The following is an 18,240-nucleotide window of genomic DNA, read 5'->3' on the forward strand; positions in this document are numbered from 1 at the left end:
GACTATCGGTGAGATGGTGCTTGATAACCCTTAGAGTACCAGATGGGAAAAGCTACTGGGTTTGCTGAATAGCGTTAAGTATTGTTAGACCAGGGTAAACGGGTGAGGGGAAGTAAGGCTGGGCATGGATGAGATAGGAGTTTCTTAGAAGACCCTTCCAAAATATTTTTCTAGGCTCTCGCCTGACTCGCATCATTTCACGCCAAGCAGTGCCTTGTGCTTCTGACATATGACAAGGGGGGCTTTATGATTTCACATCTATAAACAGCCCCTTAGCAGGCGGAGGGATCTGACTGCTAACACCTTCAGATGCTGTTTGGGATTCACTGGACTGTGCATGCGTGTTCATGTGATGATGTACACCTCTCCAAGTACATTTTTATCCTCCTTCCAACTAGACCAGGCCAACATAAATGATTCTCTCATCCCAGTTTATCCTTTCATCAGTCCCAGGAGATAGGTTGGGCTGAGAGACTGGCCCGAGGTCACCTAGTGAACTTCCATAGTATTGAGGGAATTTGAACCCGGTGTCTCAAATCCCAGACCAGCCTTCTAGGCACTGTTAGACTGGCTCTGAGTTATGCGTGCTCGTCTGACCAGTGCTTTAAAATCCCTTGTACCTCTTAAATTGGTCAGAAGTGGAAGCATGTTACTTACCTTAATGGGAATGGCATCTGTGTAGTCGAGTGGATGCCACTGTCATTACATTTCCACCCTTGGCAATAATAGAACATCATTATGCCTGGTTTGGGACAAAAGTTTGTTTGAAATCGGTACAAGGTGTCAGTGCTATACCTGGGAATAATCAGGGGCAGGGCTTTTTTCCAGCAGGAACGCGGTGGAACGGAGTTCCGGAACCTCTTGAAAATGGTCACATGGCTGGTGGCCCCGCCCCCTGATCTCCAGACAGAGGGGAGTTGAGATTGCCCTCCGTGCCACGGGAGTGGCGCGGAGGGCAATCTCAACTCCCCTCTGTCTGGAGATCAGGGGGCGGGGCCACAGGCCATGTGACCATTTTCTCCGAGGGCAACCCACTGAGTTCCACCACCTCTTTCCCCAGAAAAAAGGCTCTGATCAGGGGCTATAGTAATTTGTTATAAAGTAATCCCTCTACTGCCATGAGCTCAGCAGGATTGCCTTGGGTGAGCCACTCCTAGCTCCCTGGCTGTATTGGGGATAATAATAACACTGACCTTGTTAAACATTCTGCATGGCACACTAATCTGTCTAGAAGAGCTGTATACAAGCACAGTTGTTGTTGTTATTATCCGGGGTCTTGATTATCATTCTTTTGGCCACTTGTTTCTGTTCTGTGCCAATCTTTTAATGCAGTCCTACAATGACGTTGCTTTCCTTTGCTTCAATTGATCAGGTTCTTTTAGGAAAAGTGAAAAAAATTCAGCCTCCAAAAAGCAAAAAGAAAATTGCATTGGATCCAACGCCAAAATTTGATTGTCACATATCCAGAATTCATCCTTCACTCAAGGATTCAATAGAAGATCAGGCCATTGGATCTTTAGTAGGTTACCTTTCACTACTACTACTTCTATTTAAAATGTATAATACAATGTCATACATTTTATTTTCCTTCTTGTTTATATTACTGAAGTCAGATTTGTTGGTGTTGTTCAGTTTTGGTGGATTTTGACATTTGAAAACCAGATTTAGCCTTATATTATCCTACCTGAAATGTTTGGTGGGCTTTGATGATGCTGGTGCAGAGGAAGGAGCCACAAAATGTCTCATTTTGTGCTTGTCTTGTGGGCATGTCATTTTGGCTACAGCAGACTGCTTAGCACCCCTGCATTTTTTGTTTATGGATGGCACTGATTCTAGCCAGCAGGATTTGTGTCCAGTGGCACCTTAGAGACTGACAAGATTTTCAAGGTATAAGCTTACAAGAGTCAAATCTCCTTTTGATGCAAGTAGGAGAGGAGATCCCTGAGCCTTTGTCTTACAGTCAGGAGGTGAGAGAGATGAAGCAAAGAAGGGAGTCAGGATGTAAGGTTACGATGTAGCTTGATTAGATCAGAAATTGGTACCTCACGATAAGCATCTTACATCTCTGTTCAGCTCCAGGGATTCAGTTGTTCTGAACTTGTGAATGAATTCAAGTTCCGCAATCACACATTGTAATCTGCCCTTGAAGTTTCTTTGTTTGAGGACATTCCATTGCTGACATAAAAGCGGCTGTCCTCAAACAAAGAAGCTTCAAGGGCAGATTACAAAGTGAGATTGCTGAACTTGAGTTCAGAAGAATGGAGCCTGAGGGCTGAATAGAGACATAACACTCCAGTCTCACTACAGATGCTAATTTATACTCTAATCAAGCTGCATTGCAGCAGTGTACCTCAACTTCATCGTTGTGGCTTCTGTGCAGTCCCACACTGGATCTGCGCATATGCAGGCCAGCTCCTAGAGGCATGAGACACTCGTTTGACCTTTTTGTGCACTTTTTTCCCTGGTGTGGCTGTAAAAGGGCGGGTGAGTGGCTTGCTCCCTCACTTCTTTTGCAGTTGCTGAAGAAGGACATCTCATCTCTGTTCCTTGGATCCTTTCTGAATGCAAGTTAGAGACTTCAGTTCCCTGGCTTCAAAGATCCTCTTCAAGAAATGTTCACGTTGCGGGATAAAGATGGCCCAGTCCAGTGGCCATGAAAAATGCCTCTTCTGCCTAGGCGAAGGCCATGACACTTTGAAGTGTGTGGTCTGTAAATAGTTTATGCGGAAAGCACGCCATGAAAGGGCATTATGGCTGAAAACTGCACTTTGGAAGTCTGCCCTTAAGGGTTCCACCTCATCAGAGAAAGAACTACAGCACCCTAAGCGGGCCTCCTTGGTTCCACCATCATCCTCTGCACTGAGGTCAGGTTCCGAACAGCAGTTGGTTGCATCTGCATCATGATCCTCCTCGGAACCCGCTACTAAAAAGGTGAAGTTGAAGACCAAACGTATTGAGAAGCCTTTGTCAACAAAGTCCCATAAGAGGAAGAAATTCTTTGAATCTGACCAAGGTTCTGAGAACTCTGAGACGGCATTCTTCCTCGCTTCTGTCTCTTTCAGAGGATGAGATTCCCAAAGTCACTGAGGCATCAACAGCCTTTTCCCCACTGCTGCCGTCTCCTGGCCTCCCCATGGAAACTGTAGAGGTTCCTCCGTTTCATCTGATACTAATAGCCAAATGGACCTGGCATCTTACTATATAATTGAGTAAGCGTATTTCAGACAACTCACTTTATACCCTGGTGCACCACCAGAGGGTGCTGCCGTGGAGGGAAGTCTAGACAAGGCACCATTTCCCTCCAGAAAATGTGCCATGGTGGGAAGCCCAGGACTGGAGCAGGATGGGAGCAGGTGGCAATGCCTGCCTTCTGCCTTCACCCAGCTGGTATTAGGAGTGAGGCAGGTGGCAATGCCCACCATGCAACTTAAACCAGCTGATATTAGGAGTGGAGCAGGTGGCAATACCCACCACCACCTTAACACAGCTGGTATTAGGACTGGAACAGATGGCAATGCCCTCTCCCTGCCTTAACCCAGCTGGCATTAGGAGCAGAGCAGGTGGCAATGCCCACCCTCTGCCTTAACCCAGTTAAGCAGCAGAGGAGCAGGTGGCAATGCCCGCTGCCCCCCCCCCTTTGAATCAGTTGGGATCAGGAGCAGAGGAACTGGAAATGCCCACCTCCTACCTTAACCCAGCTGGCATTAGGAGCGGAGTAGGTGGCAATGCCCTCCCCTGCCTTAACCCAGCTGGTATTAGGAGCAGAACAAATGGCAATGCCCTTCCCCCACATTAACCCAGCTGATATTAGGAGCAGCGCACTTGGCAGTGCCCACTCCCCATCACCCATTTGGGATCAGGAGTGGAGCAGGGGGCAATGCCCACCTTGCGCCTTCACCTGGATGGGATCAGGCGCAGAGCAGGAGGCAATGCCCTTCTTCCCTTCACCTAGCCAAGATAAGGAGCAGAGCAGGTGGCAATGCCCGCCCTCTTCAACCTACTGGAATAAGCCACTGAGCAGGCAGCAATGCCCACCCTGTCTTCACCCTGCTGGAATCAGGAGCAGAGCAGATGTCAATGCCCGCACCCCCTTTACCCAGCTGGGATCAGGAGCAGAGCAGGTAGTAAAGTTCACCACCCACTTCCACCTGTCAGGATCAGCCACAGAGCAAAAGGCAATGCCTGTTCCTTCCTTCACCCAGTGGGGAACAGGTGGCAATGCCCACCCCCCTTCACGCAGCTGGGATCAGGCTTGGAGCAGGTGGCAATGCCCGCCCCCCTTCACGCAGCTGGGATCAGGCACAGAACAGGAGGCAATGCCCCCCGCTTTACCTGGCATGTATCAGGCACGGAGCAGGTAGCAAAGCCCACCACCCCTTCACGTGGCCGAGATCAGGCAGGTCAGGCGTGGAGCAGATGACTATGCCCACCCCCCTCCTCCACCAGCTGGAATCAGTGAAGGAGGAGGAGCGAATGCCTGCCCGCCCGTCCTCCCATTTCTACAGCCCGTTGTATATTTTCCCACAACGGGCTTTGTTGCTAGTATCATCATAAATGCCATTAGATCTGATATTCGCCGTACGGATCCCCTTATCATTATTATGATATTCATTATTATGATATCATTATTATGAAAATCAGAATTCCTCACTACATCCTGACATGCACAGAAAACTATGCAAGACAGAAGCACAGCCACCCAGACTATATGGACTCCCTAAAATACATAAGGATTCAGTCCCACTCCGACCCATTGTGAGTGCCATTGGTTCACCGACATATGAATTAGCTAGACATCTGGCCGATCTCCTGCAGGACCACATCGGGAAAACCTCGTCTTACATCAAGGATTCAGCAGATTTCATCAACAAAATCAGTTCTCTGAAACTCAATCCACAAGACATACTTGTCAGTTTTGATGTTGTATCCCTGTTTACCAAGGTTCCAGTAAAAGACACTATTGCACTTATTAATCAGATTTTCCCAGAGGATGTAACAGCCTTATTCCATCATTGTCTGACAACCAGTTACTTCCAATGGGATAACGAATTCTATGAACAGATGGATGGGGTGGCCATGGGGAGCCCTCTCAGCCCAGTTATAGCAAACTTCTACATGGAACATTTTGAAAAAACAGCTCTAGAATCAGCACCCCACAAACCTAGTGTATGGTTCCGGTTTGTGGATGATACATTTATCATTTGGAGCCATGGGGAGGAAGAATTGATGGGGTTTTTGAATCATCTCAACAACATCCACCTGAACATACAATTCACAATGGAGAAAGAAATCGAGGGGAAACTCCCATTTCTGGATACCTTGGTCATCCGCAAAGCAAACTTTCACTTAGGTCACAAAGTCTACAGGAAACCAACTCACACTGATCGGTACTTACACAAAAACTCCAATCACCACCCCCGACAGAAAAGAGGCATAATGAAAACATTAGTGGATCGTGCAAGACAGATATGTGAGCCGCACTTTCTCAATAGGAAATTAATCATCTAAACCATGCACTTCAGGCAAATGGCTACTCCAGAAATGAAATACGAAGAGCAATCAAACCCAGGATGAATCAAACAACCAAGGAAAAACAGTCTCCTACAGGAAAAGTGTTTTTGCCATATATCAAAGGAATTACTGATCAGATGGGAAAGCTTATGAAAAAGCATAACCTTCAAGCAGTATTCAGACCCACCCGAAAAATACAACAGATGCTACGATCAGCAAAAGACAGTAGAGACCCCCTCACCTCTGCAGGAGTATACCGTATACCCTGCAGCTGTGGACAAGTTTACATCGGGACCACAAAGCGTAGCATCCAGACAAGAATAAAAGAACATGAAAGACACTGCAGACTTGGTAAACCTGAAAAATCAGCAGTGGCTGAACATAGCCTAACTCAAACAGGGCACAGTATCTTATTCCAGGACACCAAAATACTGGACAACACTTCCAACTACTTTGTCAGACTGCACAGGGAAGCAAAACTTCAACAGGAAAGAAGAAACCTTAAGAATGAACAGAGCATGGTTTCCAGTTCTGAAAAACACCAGGCTAACAAAACACTCTATACTCGACAATAGCCCTGCAGAGAAGATTAGCACATCAAGCTCCAATCCATATGCAAAAGAACCTCCTCAGGATACAGTGAAGCCTCCCGCCATTAGCATTCCACACCCTGGGAAACTCTTACAGGATGACTCGGCTCAACCCCACCCCTCCTGAGTAGATACAAATGACCTGCCAACATCTTTTCCGCACTGTGACACTGAGAGATCTCTGTCTTTTGGTGCTACACCTCTGAAGATGCCAGCCACAGCTGCTGGCGAAACGTCAGGAACTACAATGCCAAGACCACGGCAATACAGCCCGGAAAACCCACAACAACCATCGTTCTCCGGCCGTGAAAGCCTTCGACAATACATGGAAGACAAAGTCTTCAATGGTTCCAACCACAGTTCCGGAAGGAAGTGTGGCTCTAGGCCCTCCATCGAATCCTTCTACTCAGTCAGATGATGACTCGGATGCCTGTTCCGATTTTGCGTCAAAACTATCACCTCTAGAATCTCTCACAGAAGAGTGAGTGAAGACCTGCATTTATACACTGAACAGTTAGTTTGGATGCCAAGTTCCTTCGAAATGGAAGTGTTCTGTTCAGATGTGTTCAAATCCAGTATTCAGGTGGCTAGAGGAAATTGTTGGGTTCTGTTTTGAGCCATGTGGAAGAGGCTGGCAAACCAGGTCTGCCTCAGCCAGTATGGAGCTACTATAATTGCTGAGGAACCTTCTTTTATCATTTTGCTGAGGGTTAGAGTCGTAAGTGGGATAGGGTGAAAGGCATACAGAAGGGTACCTGACCAAGAAAGCTGGCAGGCGTCCCCAAGAGGGGCCTTCCCATTTTCTACTCTCGGGCAGTATCACGCACACTTCTTGTTGAGAGATGTGATGAAGAGGCCTATGAATAGAGTGCCTCACCTTGAAAAAATAGAGCGTAGAAATTACATCTGCAGGGACCGTTTATAATACTCCTCAGAAGTTAGGATGTGTTTAAACTTCCCATATTGCCACAACAGCTCAGCTAATGATATCATGCCAAAGAACTGGTACTTTGAAATTTGTTGTATACAGTAGTGGATAACTTAGAAGTCAGTTTTCCCTAAGTATGAGCAGTGCTTGAATTTCCTTAGTAGATGATGCTACTTATATTCCTTTAATGTTTTTCATATTTACAGGTATATTTTTACGAATACAGTGAACTTTCAAAACCTGTGGATAAGCCTAGGCAGTGTCTTCCACATGCAGTAGTGAAAGTGAAATGTGTTAATCAGAAAGTGAGAGCTGACTACCCTGTCGTTTCTTCAAAGTGTAGACCTAAAAGTTTCTCTAAGGGTAAGCTAACATTATGAACGGGCATTTCTTGTTCTCATGTGTTAGAATGTTTCCTAGAGTGTAAGATATGTTAACAGAACCTTGATCCTAAACATTTGTGTTTTGGTCAGTCTTGGTAAAAGCACATAAATTGTCCCTGGAGCAGCTGTTTAACATTATTTTCTGACATTATTCTGGCACAGTTGTGGGGCAGACTGCACATGATGACAGCATCGTGTGTGTGCATGTGTGTGTTTTTAAAGTGCTAGCCTGCTCCAGTATATAATGTGAAACAGCGAATGGCCGACGGGGCAGCCTAGCTGCTAGGTTGGTGTGGGCCATCTACGGGTTGTACTTTGCCCGAGTTGTGCTGGATGCCAACAGGGACTGGCAGCCACATTGCCGCTGTGATTTGTTGGTGACAACTCTTGTGTGAAAGCATAGCAGTGCCCTGATTTGGGTCAGAACTGCTGCATGGGAGAAGGATATTCTTCTTCCTCTCCGTGGGCCTTTTTCTGGGCATGGAGTAAGGGTCGCTTTGTGATGGGGGGGGGGTATTTGGGAATTTCCTGCATTTTGCAGGAGGGTGGACTAGATGACCCTAGAGGTACCTTCCAACCCTGTGATTCTATGATTCTTTTTGGTAGCCAAAATTGACTGTTTTGCCTGCAGAGAATGATGTTGGGGGGGGGAGGCAGGTGCCCCCTCTCCTCCCATGCAGCAGTTCCCATCCAAATAGAACCTCTGCTGGGTTTTTAGGTGAGAGCTGTTAGCAGGGACTCAGTTCCAGTATAGCTATTAGTCCCTGCTAGAAACTTGTATAAAGCATGATATGTAGTTTAGCCCTCAGGTGTTCTGAGACTGGGTCAGGTATTATTGCAATATACTCCTTTGATTTGCCATGCCATGTCATAGTTTCTTTAGTACATTAGGTTTCAAGAATTGAGTAGTAAATGTAGTAGTAGTAGTAATAGTAATACACCCCCCACCCCCAAACTACAGACAAGAGTCTACAATGGTGGTCTGTTTGTGGCGTGAAGCCATGAGATAAAGGGGTAGAAACTTGAATTCTCCCTCTGAGGCGGAGGACATCTTGATGGGTGATTCCCACCCTCTAGTCAGGGAGGCAGGAACAAGTTTTCTCCTTCCTGTCTTCCTAGTGGGAGTCACCCTTTCTTTCAGTTTCATTCCTGCCTCAACAGGGAGAGCAGCTTCATCCGTGCGCTGCCTTGCCTTTCAACTGTTTTTCTTCCTTTCCTTCGCTTCTACTTTCCAGAACCTGATTCTTCCCTTGTTTACTCCTTTCTGCTCTACCTCCTTGCTATTCTCTTTCTCCCTGCGGTCCTGCTAGACGGCTTGCGGGGGAAGCTTTCTCCTTCCTTCCTTCAGCTGTGGCAGCCATTTCATGGCAAGACAGAATCATAGACCAGCAGAACATGCTTCTCCATCACAATAGGATTCCTCTCCGAAGGAGAGTTGGAAGCCGCCCCCCTCACCGCTGCTTCCTGGCAACAACCCCAGAGACAGTGGGGCAAACTGCGAGGAAGCTGCAGCTGCGGCCACTCATATTGCGAAAGGGACCAGAAGCGCAAAAGGCGCTATTCCTCCCTGGGCAAAGGAAACACAGCAGCCATTTCTGGCCTCGCAGATGAGGGCACCATTGCCAGCCAGCTGGGAGGAGGCTGTGGAGTGGATTTCTCCACATCCTTAAGCCTGTCTAATGGTGTAAGACCCAGTGCGGGGCAGCCAAGCCGGTCTGAGAGTCAACAATCATTCGTGCCTCCAGAGCCCATGGCGAATGAAGGAGGGCTACTCGTGAGTAATGCGATGGGATTGGGACCTGTGGTAGTACCTCAGGAATTCCTAAATGTCATTAGACAGATTTAAAAAAAAAAGGCTGCCTTGGCTTTCTGAGGTAAGATAAGCTATTTCTGGCCTTGCTAATGCTGGCCACCTTGCCAACAGACCAGGAGGGGGGCTGTACATCCAAAGCAATCCATAGGCGCAGGACCCAGCGAGAGCACCAAATAGCGATGGCCCAGGGTCCAGTGCAGCTGATGGTCTACTTGTGGGTAAAGCAATTGGGTCAGGCACTGCAATGCTATTCCCAGATTTCCTAAACTTGATTACATAAACTGAGACTGCCAATTTTTGTCAGAGTGCTGATGGAAGAGAAGTCCTTGATGAACAAACTTTCATTGAATTGGCTACTGGCAGGGCCTCTGCTGTAACCCTTAGCAAATATATTCTTAGTTCCAGTGGTCATTATTATTGTTGTTGAGGATCTACAGATTAAATCGCACCTCATCTCTATTTCACTCTCTGTAGACAGCAAATGCTATAAACTGTTAGTCTATGTGAGAACCAGAATTGTCTGTTGCAATTTTTCCTTTACGCTACAGATGAACAGGTCATTATGATCTCTCTGCCATCCCCTTGAAGGGAGCATGAAACGTGTTTAACCCTATCCTAGGGCATAAAGGGTATGGGCCAAAGTACTTTGAATTGAGGCCATTGATCATCTCTAATAGCAGATTGCATCCTTGTAGGAAAAGATAAAAGCCCAGTGGCTCCCTAAGAACTAACGTTTATTTGCTATGTGTTTTTGTGAGTTCAGTTTACTTTTTCAGATATCTGTGTGTTTCATAGTGACTGTTGCTGTGACTTTACAGAGACTCTGAATTATTCGGTCCAAGTAGACGGCACTCTTGTTACAGGTAAGTGCATCCCTCCTTTCTCATGCCTCCACTCCTCCAGGACAAGAGGAAAAGGAGTGTATACCATATTCTTCACAGTGCCAAAAGAACAGAGATTGGAGGGTGATACTAGACTTAAAATATTCAACAAGTTCATAAGACTTAGGCATCTCAGTTTGGAGACAATGAGATCCATCACAGAATCCCTACTACTGGAGGGCCCATAGCACAGTGGCAGATGACCTGCCTTGCATACAGAAGGACCTGGGTTCAAACCCTGACATCAGTTGTTCATGGATCTCAGGGCCAACCTACGCCGAAGGAGTACCTTACTGTACTAGATCTAATGGAAGCGTATCTCCACATTCCGATCTCGTCCAGACACCAGACTCCTCCATTTCTGCACAACGGGGCTCCATCTACAGAGTACTTCCATTTGGCCTCTCTAGGGCACTGAGGGCCTTCACAAAGAATTTGATCAACGCGGTGTAAAGCTAAGGGAGGAAAAGCATTAATCTACACACTTACCTGGATGACTTGCTGATCACTTAATCTGCACACTTACCTGGATGACTTGCTGATCAGGTTAAGCTCTGCATGCCTACAAGCTTACAGTTCCTGATCAATTTACAGAGAAGTTCTTTATAATCCAAACAGAGACTAGAACATCTGGAAGCCCTATTAGAAAAACACACAATTGTTTATTCCTAATTGAAGCAGTGGCAAAGAAGAGAAAGGAGATGTCACAAGGGATCATCAAGGCCAGGTATTTATTGATGACATTTGCGAAACTGATGGGTCGACTGATTCTGAGTGTGGACGCCATCCAGTGAGGTCGACTACATACAAGACCCTTACAGACTTCTGAGACCCTTCCAATTACAAATTATGAACAAGAAAGATCTTTCCATTCAGTTCCCTCTCACAGTAAAAATAAATAAATAAAATAATATATATATATTTTAAAAGCCTCGTATGGTGGACTACTATGACCAGCTTTCTGCAAGGAAAGCAACACTGCATTCCAGTAATGGAACAGGTTCCACGGACACCGGTCTGTCCAGAGGGGGAGCTGCACTAGAAGATCCACCAGTGCAAGGTCGATAGTCCAGCAGTGAGATGAGACCTTCTGTCAACCTCCTGGAGCTTTGGGCAATTCATCTAGCCCTACTACACTTCAGACCACAAATACTAGACGAACACGTTCTAATCAGAGCAGACTGCATGTCGACCAATTTCACCAGGTGCTTCCATCCTGAGGACAAAGTAACTGAAGCGTTGACGTCACAGTGACCAAGCATTCTGCTGTTTGCCTTCCAACCACTCCAATTCTCCTGAAGCCAATTAGGAAGATAAGAGAACAAAAACAAACAAACAAACAGCAGAAATCATATTGGTAGCACCCTACTGCCCTCAGCTCCCACAGCTCCCTGCTCTTCAACAGCTGTCAACACTTCCACCACTGACCTCTCCAATATCTCTGGATATGGTCCAGTGATGCCAAGTTCCGCATCCACACCTGGAATAGCTACATTTAACTGCATGAAGAGTGAGCGAGACACTCTTGACTAGGTTATTCTCAAGAAGTAACCAACATGCGACTGGCCTCTAGGAGACAGTCCACTAACAGGATGTATAATGCATCATAAAAAGCCTTCACAGGAGATGCAAAAGAAAAAGGGGTTAATGTCATGAAACCCAAAACCAGATCCATTATATACTTCCTACAGGTCGATCATGCAAGCAGTCTCAGAGCCTCAATCTTAAGATGTCAGGTCACAGTCTTAACAACAGTACTGCCACTAGAGTCTGAGTCTGTCCAGTCACTTCACACATGTAGCTCCCTCTAGTGTGATACTCTGAAGGATCCGCCACATATTCACCAATTTCTGACTTGGAAAATGCATACAGTTGTGTATGTTGATACAAGACACCCCTTTGAGAGCCTGTCAAGGAAATTCTTATGTGCTTGAGGACTTTGTTCCTCTCTGCAGTTACATCTGCAAGAAGGGTATCGGAACCAGGTACCCTGTTAATTAGCTTGAGCTACGTATCTTATGCAATGACAAAACGGTCCTGAGAACAGATCCTACCTTCATACCAAAAGTGATCTCTCCCACAGATCACTGGAATTATGTCTACTATCAGTTGACCAAATACTTCTCATCCCAAAGAAGAAATGTGGCATTCTCTGGGCATAAGACTTATTCTAAAAGCATTTCTTTATATAACAGAGCAAATCTGGAAGACAGCTTCCTTATTTATATCTTCACCGAATAAAGGAATGAGGATGTCTAAATCTGCCATTAGCAATAACTTCAAGGCATGTATTATCAAAGCACACAAAATTCAAAAACTAGACCTACCAGCTAGGATTACTGCTCACTCAATATGAAGTGCTGCACCAGCACAGCATTTGCCTGATATTCTACAGTTAAGAGATTTGCAAGGCAGCTACTTGGTCGTCTGTATCTGCCTTTATTAAACACTATAATCTGAACACTTACGACTCGGCTGATGCAGCGTTTGGCAGAAGAATATTACAACATATCTTATGACCAGATGACAATGACCCACCCAGAAAATAGGGACACTGCTCTGGGAGGTCCCATCAAGATGTCCTCCGCCTCAGAGGGAGAACGGGCCATTGGATACTCACCGTGAAGGGCCCTTCTCCTCTGAGGAAAGGAGGACATCTTGCCCCTCCCGAAGTCATTGCCTTTTCACTCTCTTCTGCCTGACAAATTTACTTCCTGTCCTGATGTTTCCCCTTAATACGTTTGTTCTCACCTTTCTCCTTATTCAATTTTAGAGTGTTGTATTCATAATTATGACGCTATAACTGCTTTCGGGGTTGCCAAAACTGAAAGAAAGGGTGACTCCCACTAGGAAGACAGGAAGTAGAAAATTTGTTCCTGTCTCCATGACTAGAGGGTGGGAATCACCCATCAAGATGTCCTCCTTTCCTCAGAGAAAGGACCCTTCGTGGTGAGTATCCAGTGGTCCGTTCTCCTCAGCTGCTACTCTTCTTCAGAAGGCAGTTGGAACAGGAGGAAAGAAGTAAGTTGAAATGAAGCCACAGTGTCAGTTCGTTGCATCCTGTGAAGGGAACCTTTCGTACCATGCCCAATTCTGCTAGTTTGTAAAAATTAGCCTCCCCCAGTCTCCTTCCAATGCTTTTATGTCCCCTTTAAGCGTTCTACACTTTTAAGAATAGCACAGAAGGGAGAATTCCAACAAGTGCGAAATTTTCTATCCTGCTATGAGGATAGAAGAAGCCACACCTGCTGGAATTTCTTCTCTGTGCCTCTTGAAAGTGTAATACTCTGTGAAACAGTCTTCCGGCTTATAAAGTCCGTTCATTTTGCCGCTCCCTTTTTGGATGTACTCGCAGCCTCTTCAGCCCCGAGGTTCCGCATGACAGTATTCTCCAGACCGGCTGTGTTCTGTTCTGCGGCTCCATGCTTCCACTGCCCATTGTTTCCTCAAGACTCTGCTTTGCATCAAAAATGTGTACTTGTCCTTACTTGCTTCTGCAACTTTCCTTGCTTACCTCTTTGCCACCTCCTTTCCGGCACAGTTTTTTCTGTCCTTTAGGCCTATCTGATTCTGTGCTGGTCTTCTCTTCGTTAGGCTCCCCTTCTCCGTTACCTACTTCTCGGAATTTTGCCGCTTTCCTTCAGCCAGGATGCTCTTGACTAAATAGCTCTGTTTCCTTTTCTTCCCATTCAATCTCCCCTACCATACAAATCAAGCTAAATTCTGTCACTCAGACTGTGTAAGAGCTCTCCTAGCCAAACTAGCCTTCTCTTTCCCCTCTCAGAAACTACTTGTAAACATTCAGTTGAGAATGGTCAATATCTTTTAAATTATTGAAATGTTGGTTGTTGTGGGTTTTCCGGGCTGTATTGCCGTGGTCTTGGCATTGTAGTTCCTGACGTTTCGCCAGCAGCTGTGGCTGGCATCTTCAGAGGTGTAGCACCAAAAGACAGAGATCTCTCAGTGTCATCTGAGAGATCTCTGTCTTTTGGTGCTACACCTCTGAAGATGTCAGCCACAGCTGCTGGCGAAACGTCAGGAACTACAATGCCAAGACCGCGGCAATACAGCCCGGAAAACCCACAACAACCATCGTTCTCCGGCCGTGAAAGCCTTTGACAATACATATTGAAATGTTACTTCTATTAATACAAACTTGTCTCCAAGTTTCATTTGTTGAATGTCTGCACTGTTTATGAACATTGTGAAATGACATAAGAAATCATGGCTAGAGAATCAACACCAGTGCCTGTATGTTTTGGCATGGAATATTTCAATATCGATTTGTCATAGGATTTTTTTAAAAGGATAAGAGCTTGTAACTTCAGTAAAGTTGTATTCTCACTTGTTTTCTTGCATTCACAGGAAGGGGCCAAGGCCTTCTACTGGAAAACTGTACAATAGTCACAAGGATAGGTAATAGCGAGCTTATCTATGAGCATTTCCACAAGTCCAAAAACTGCGCAGTAAATGATGATGTCTCTGTAGAAGTTTCTTCTTTGTCTGGAAGTGCACACAACTGGAATAACTCTGTACCTGAAACACCGGGAAGGAAAATAAAACATGAATTACTTGGACAAAGGGATTCAGCACAGATAGAAGCAGATGTATTGAATGTTCAGTGTGCACCTGGTGTGGATTGTAGTAGAGATGCCGGAAGTGACCACGTGGAAAGGTCTAGTAAGAATCTGGAGGACACTTCAGTTCCAGATCCGTTAGTTAATTATAGTGAATTTAGCACCATAATTACTTCTAAATCGATTAAGGATCCTAGGCTAACAAAAAAGGGGAAAAACCTAGGGGAGCAAAACGGAGAGCAAGTCTCCCATGGGATTTCTCTGTGTGAAAACAAGCTGAAATACAAAACAGAAATGAAGATGTCTGCCACTTTAGGAATACCCTGGCCCGCGTTTAACCAAGAGCAGCATGTGGCAAAAACGCCATGGAAAGAGAGGATTTCAGGAGAGCATCAGTCACCTTTAAATAGAAATGATGAGCATTTGATGAACAAGGAGCAGGCCATAGATTCCCAGAACATCGAAACAGATCTTGCTGTCAAAACCAGTCGTAGTTCTTTAAACTCTGCACATTGTGGGATCAAAGATGCCAACCAAGTCCTTGCAGAAAGAGATGAAAAAGTAAAATATCCAAAACCATTTCCTGTTCAAACAGGACATAAAATGTTAGACCAGAATGAAAACCATGTCAATGCAAACAGTGTAGTTTCTAGCTACGTAAGCGACAGCACTTACACACATAACAAAGAGCACTCTGTTCTTGCACCGCCTTTCCAGATAAGTACGTGCAGCCCCGATTTTGAAAGTGCCACAGCGGACAAAGACGAGATGGAAATGAATAGCCAGCTACAAGAGGATGATGGTTACAGTTCGGAAGCGCACTGCTCCGCCAGTCTGGATTCAGAGTGTTCCAGTAGCCAGCGTACACCAAAGGGAGATGGTGAGACGTCAGAGTCTCGACTTCATACAAGAACGCATCTTCCCGAAAGTCTGCTGAGGGTTGATTGGACTGAAGATGACTATGTCTGTGAATGGTCTTCAGGAGATCAATGGCATGCTGAGATTTTCGAACAAAATAATCTTCAAGAAATGGCGCACCCTGGAAAACCCATCATAAATGAAATCCCTAAAAACGCTAATAGGCGAATGCTTGCTCTTTCAGATGAGGGAAGTGACTCCGTAGGCAAAAAGGAAGAAAATACTTCTAAAAAATTAGAAGAACACACAGATAATGTAAAAGACTGGATGGACACTTCTCATATTTTGGATTCAAAAAGCTCAGCTTCTGATTTCAACTTGAATTTTCAAGAGAAATGTTCATTGGCAGAATCACAGTTGATGAAAATAGATGGTGGCAAAGTAAAATTGAGGGACCTACCGGATCAGGCATCGCTCACTAAATGCACAAACCTGACAACCCATTTAGCAACACAGGACAGGGCCTTTATGTTAATCACCTGTACTGCTGTACCTTTGGGATCTGTGAAGAATACAGAAGTTAAACATCCTCAATCTGGGAACACGCCTCATTCTGCAAACGAACGTTTTGGAGCATTGAACAATAGCTTGTCTTGTAACGATAGTATGCCAGAAATATTTGAACAGGAATTGGTGGTAGAGTGTAGGGACATTAATACCCCAGACTTAGAAGTTAATAGTGAGACTGAAATTCTGTCTAAGAAAAGTGTCTCAGTACCACAGGTGCTGTGTAGTCAAGTAGATGGGTCTAGTGAAAAACCTAACTCTGAATATCAGTATTTACAAGAACGTATGGATTGGGAGAGTTTGCTGGATAAACCTAGTCCAAATTCAGAGATATCAGAAAGTCTTTCTGTGAAGGAAGACAAAAATGAGAGTTCGTATGAGGGAAAAATAGATGTGGGGAAAACAACAAAATTGTTTAACATATATGTGAGGCCTAACTTACAAATTACAGTAGCTAACAACACATTACATCCCCATCATAGCTCCCTCAAAATGAAGACAGAAATAGGAGAATTTGTAGCTAAATCTTCAAAACAACAAAAAGATACAAAAAGGTCACAAGAGAAAAAAAATGAAAAATATAAACTGGATGAGAAAAAATCCAGACTTTATCACAGAAAGAAAGCACTGAACACTCGTTCAGCTGAAATGGCGCTTCCGTTATTTAAGGGGCAATTTGAAACGTTTGAACAATCTGAAAAGCACATTAAGAATGTTTTGCATACTCTTAACACCGAGGCCTCATCGTGCAAGAACAAGCACCTGTCTCGAAAAATAAGTGGAGCGATGTTTCACTTACAAAAAGCTCAGAGGAGTGTTCAGAAATATTTAAAAATCTTGGCCAAGACTGGAAAGCAGAAAAGAAATGACTCATCAAAGTCACATAAAATCTTATTGAGTAACTTGCTCAAAAGTTCTGATTGTGCAAGTCACAATGTCATGTCTGTCCAAAAGATAGCCTCTTGTTTTACACAGCAAAAAAAGCCGAATATTAGGACAGGTAAACACGCCATAGAAATGAGAGAAACAGGTGAAAAAACAAAATTCAAATTAAAAAGACCCGTTGCAAGTGAAGTGAATATGACATCTAGTACAACCTGTCTCTTGAACAGTAATGAAAGTGGATCCTTACATTTGGATTCTTCTATAACATCTGCTTTCATTTCAGATACACCTCATAGCTGTAATGATAGGGGAGTCAGAGTAATAGACTGTGAGATCTCTGAAAAGTCCACCAGTTCAGATACCCTGGAACTCAGTGACATGAAATCAGCCAGTGATGAATGCAGAATGAGTAATGAGCAGAAGGCTTATGCAAATGTAGTATTGGGAAATAATATCCAAAAAGATTTTACTCCTTTCACAGGAGGGCAGGAGTTCAGCTCTTGTAAAGCAAGGAAAAATAACGTGACAAGCAAAAATATTAAAAAACATGTAAATTTAGCTATTGCGACTGAGGAATTAAGCCTCAGTCATGCAGACTCAGGAGAAATTGAAGATACTTGTGAGTTTAATGTAAAGCTAAGTATAGACAGACTTGCCACATCAGTTAAAAAAAGATCAGGAAAGCTAAACTCTTTTAAGCCAGACACTATCTCCAAGTTATCTCCCATTTTCAGTGGGAAAGATCCTATTTCTAATGAAAAAGCAGCTGTGGAAATACCCCCAGTAGAGCAAAAGAACAAAAGCACAAGTCTTGATACTGGACAGACATACGCTTTACCACATGCATTAGTGCGTGTCGCAAAATACGGGCACGATGCTAGAGACCCTCGGGTTCTATTAATTCCAGAAATTCAGGGTTCTGGGTTTAAAACAAAAACAAATAATTCATCCAAAACAAATTTGGAGAAAATCTGTCCCGAAAAGCAAGTAGAACAGCAAGAATTGTATGAGAATAAGATACTTAAATCATTGGCCGAACCCATCATACAATCAGATAATAAAACTGAGAGACAGAGAGAGACACAAACAAGCCAAGTGACACCTAGGCAGGAATCTCCAAACAGACAGACTTCCCGAACCAGCGCTGAAAAGGTGACTCGGTGTCACTCAATAGTGCCATTAAGCTATTCAGAGCAGGGGTTTATTACTGAAGCTAGACTCTTACCTTGTGCCCATGATGATGTCTT

General features: G+C 44.6%; 1 protein-coding gene across 1 annotated transcript in view; it reads left to right on the top strand.

Moving 5' to 3' along the window:
- Positions 1-18,240, top strand: part of TEX15 (testis expressed 15, meiosis and synapsis associated) — a 49,778-nt gene that overhangs the window by 17,268 nt on the left and 14,270 nt on the right. Inside the window, exons 4-8 of the mRNA XM_054987628.1 lie at positions 1,373-1,519; positions 7,236-7,392; positions 10,044-10,088; positions 14,472-15,563; positions 16,653-17,006. Of these exons, the coding sequence (XP_054843603.1) occupies positions 1,373-1,519; positions 7,236-7,392; positions 10,044-10,088; positions 14,472-15,563; positions 16,653-17,006 (1,795 nt within the window). The remainder of the gene's footprint in view (positions 1-1,372; positions 1,520-7,235; positions 7,393-10,043; positions 10,089-14,471; positions 15,564-16,652; positions 17,007-18,240) is intronic.

This window comes from Eublepharis macularius, chromosome 8 (genome assembly GCF_028583425.1).
Source record: "Eublepharis macularius isolate TG4126 chromosome 8, MPM_Emac_v1.0, whole genome shotgun sequence".
NCBI lineage: Eukaryota > Metazoa > Chordata > Lepidosauria > Squamata > Eublepharidae > Eublepharis > Eublepharis macularius.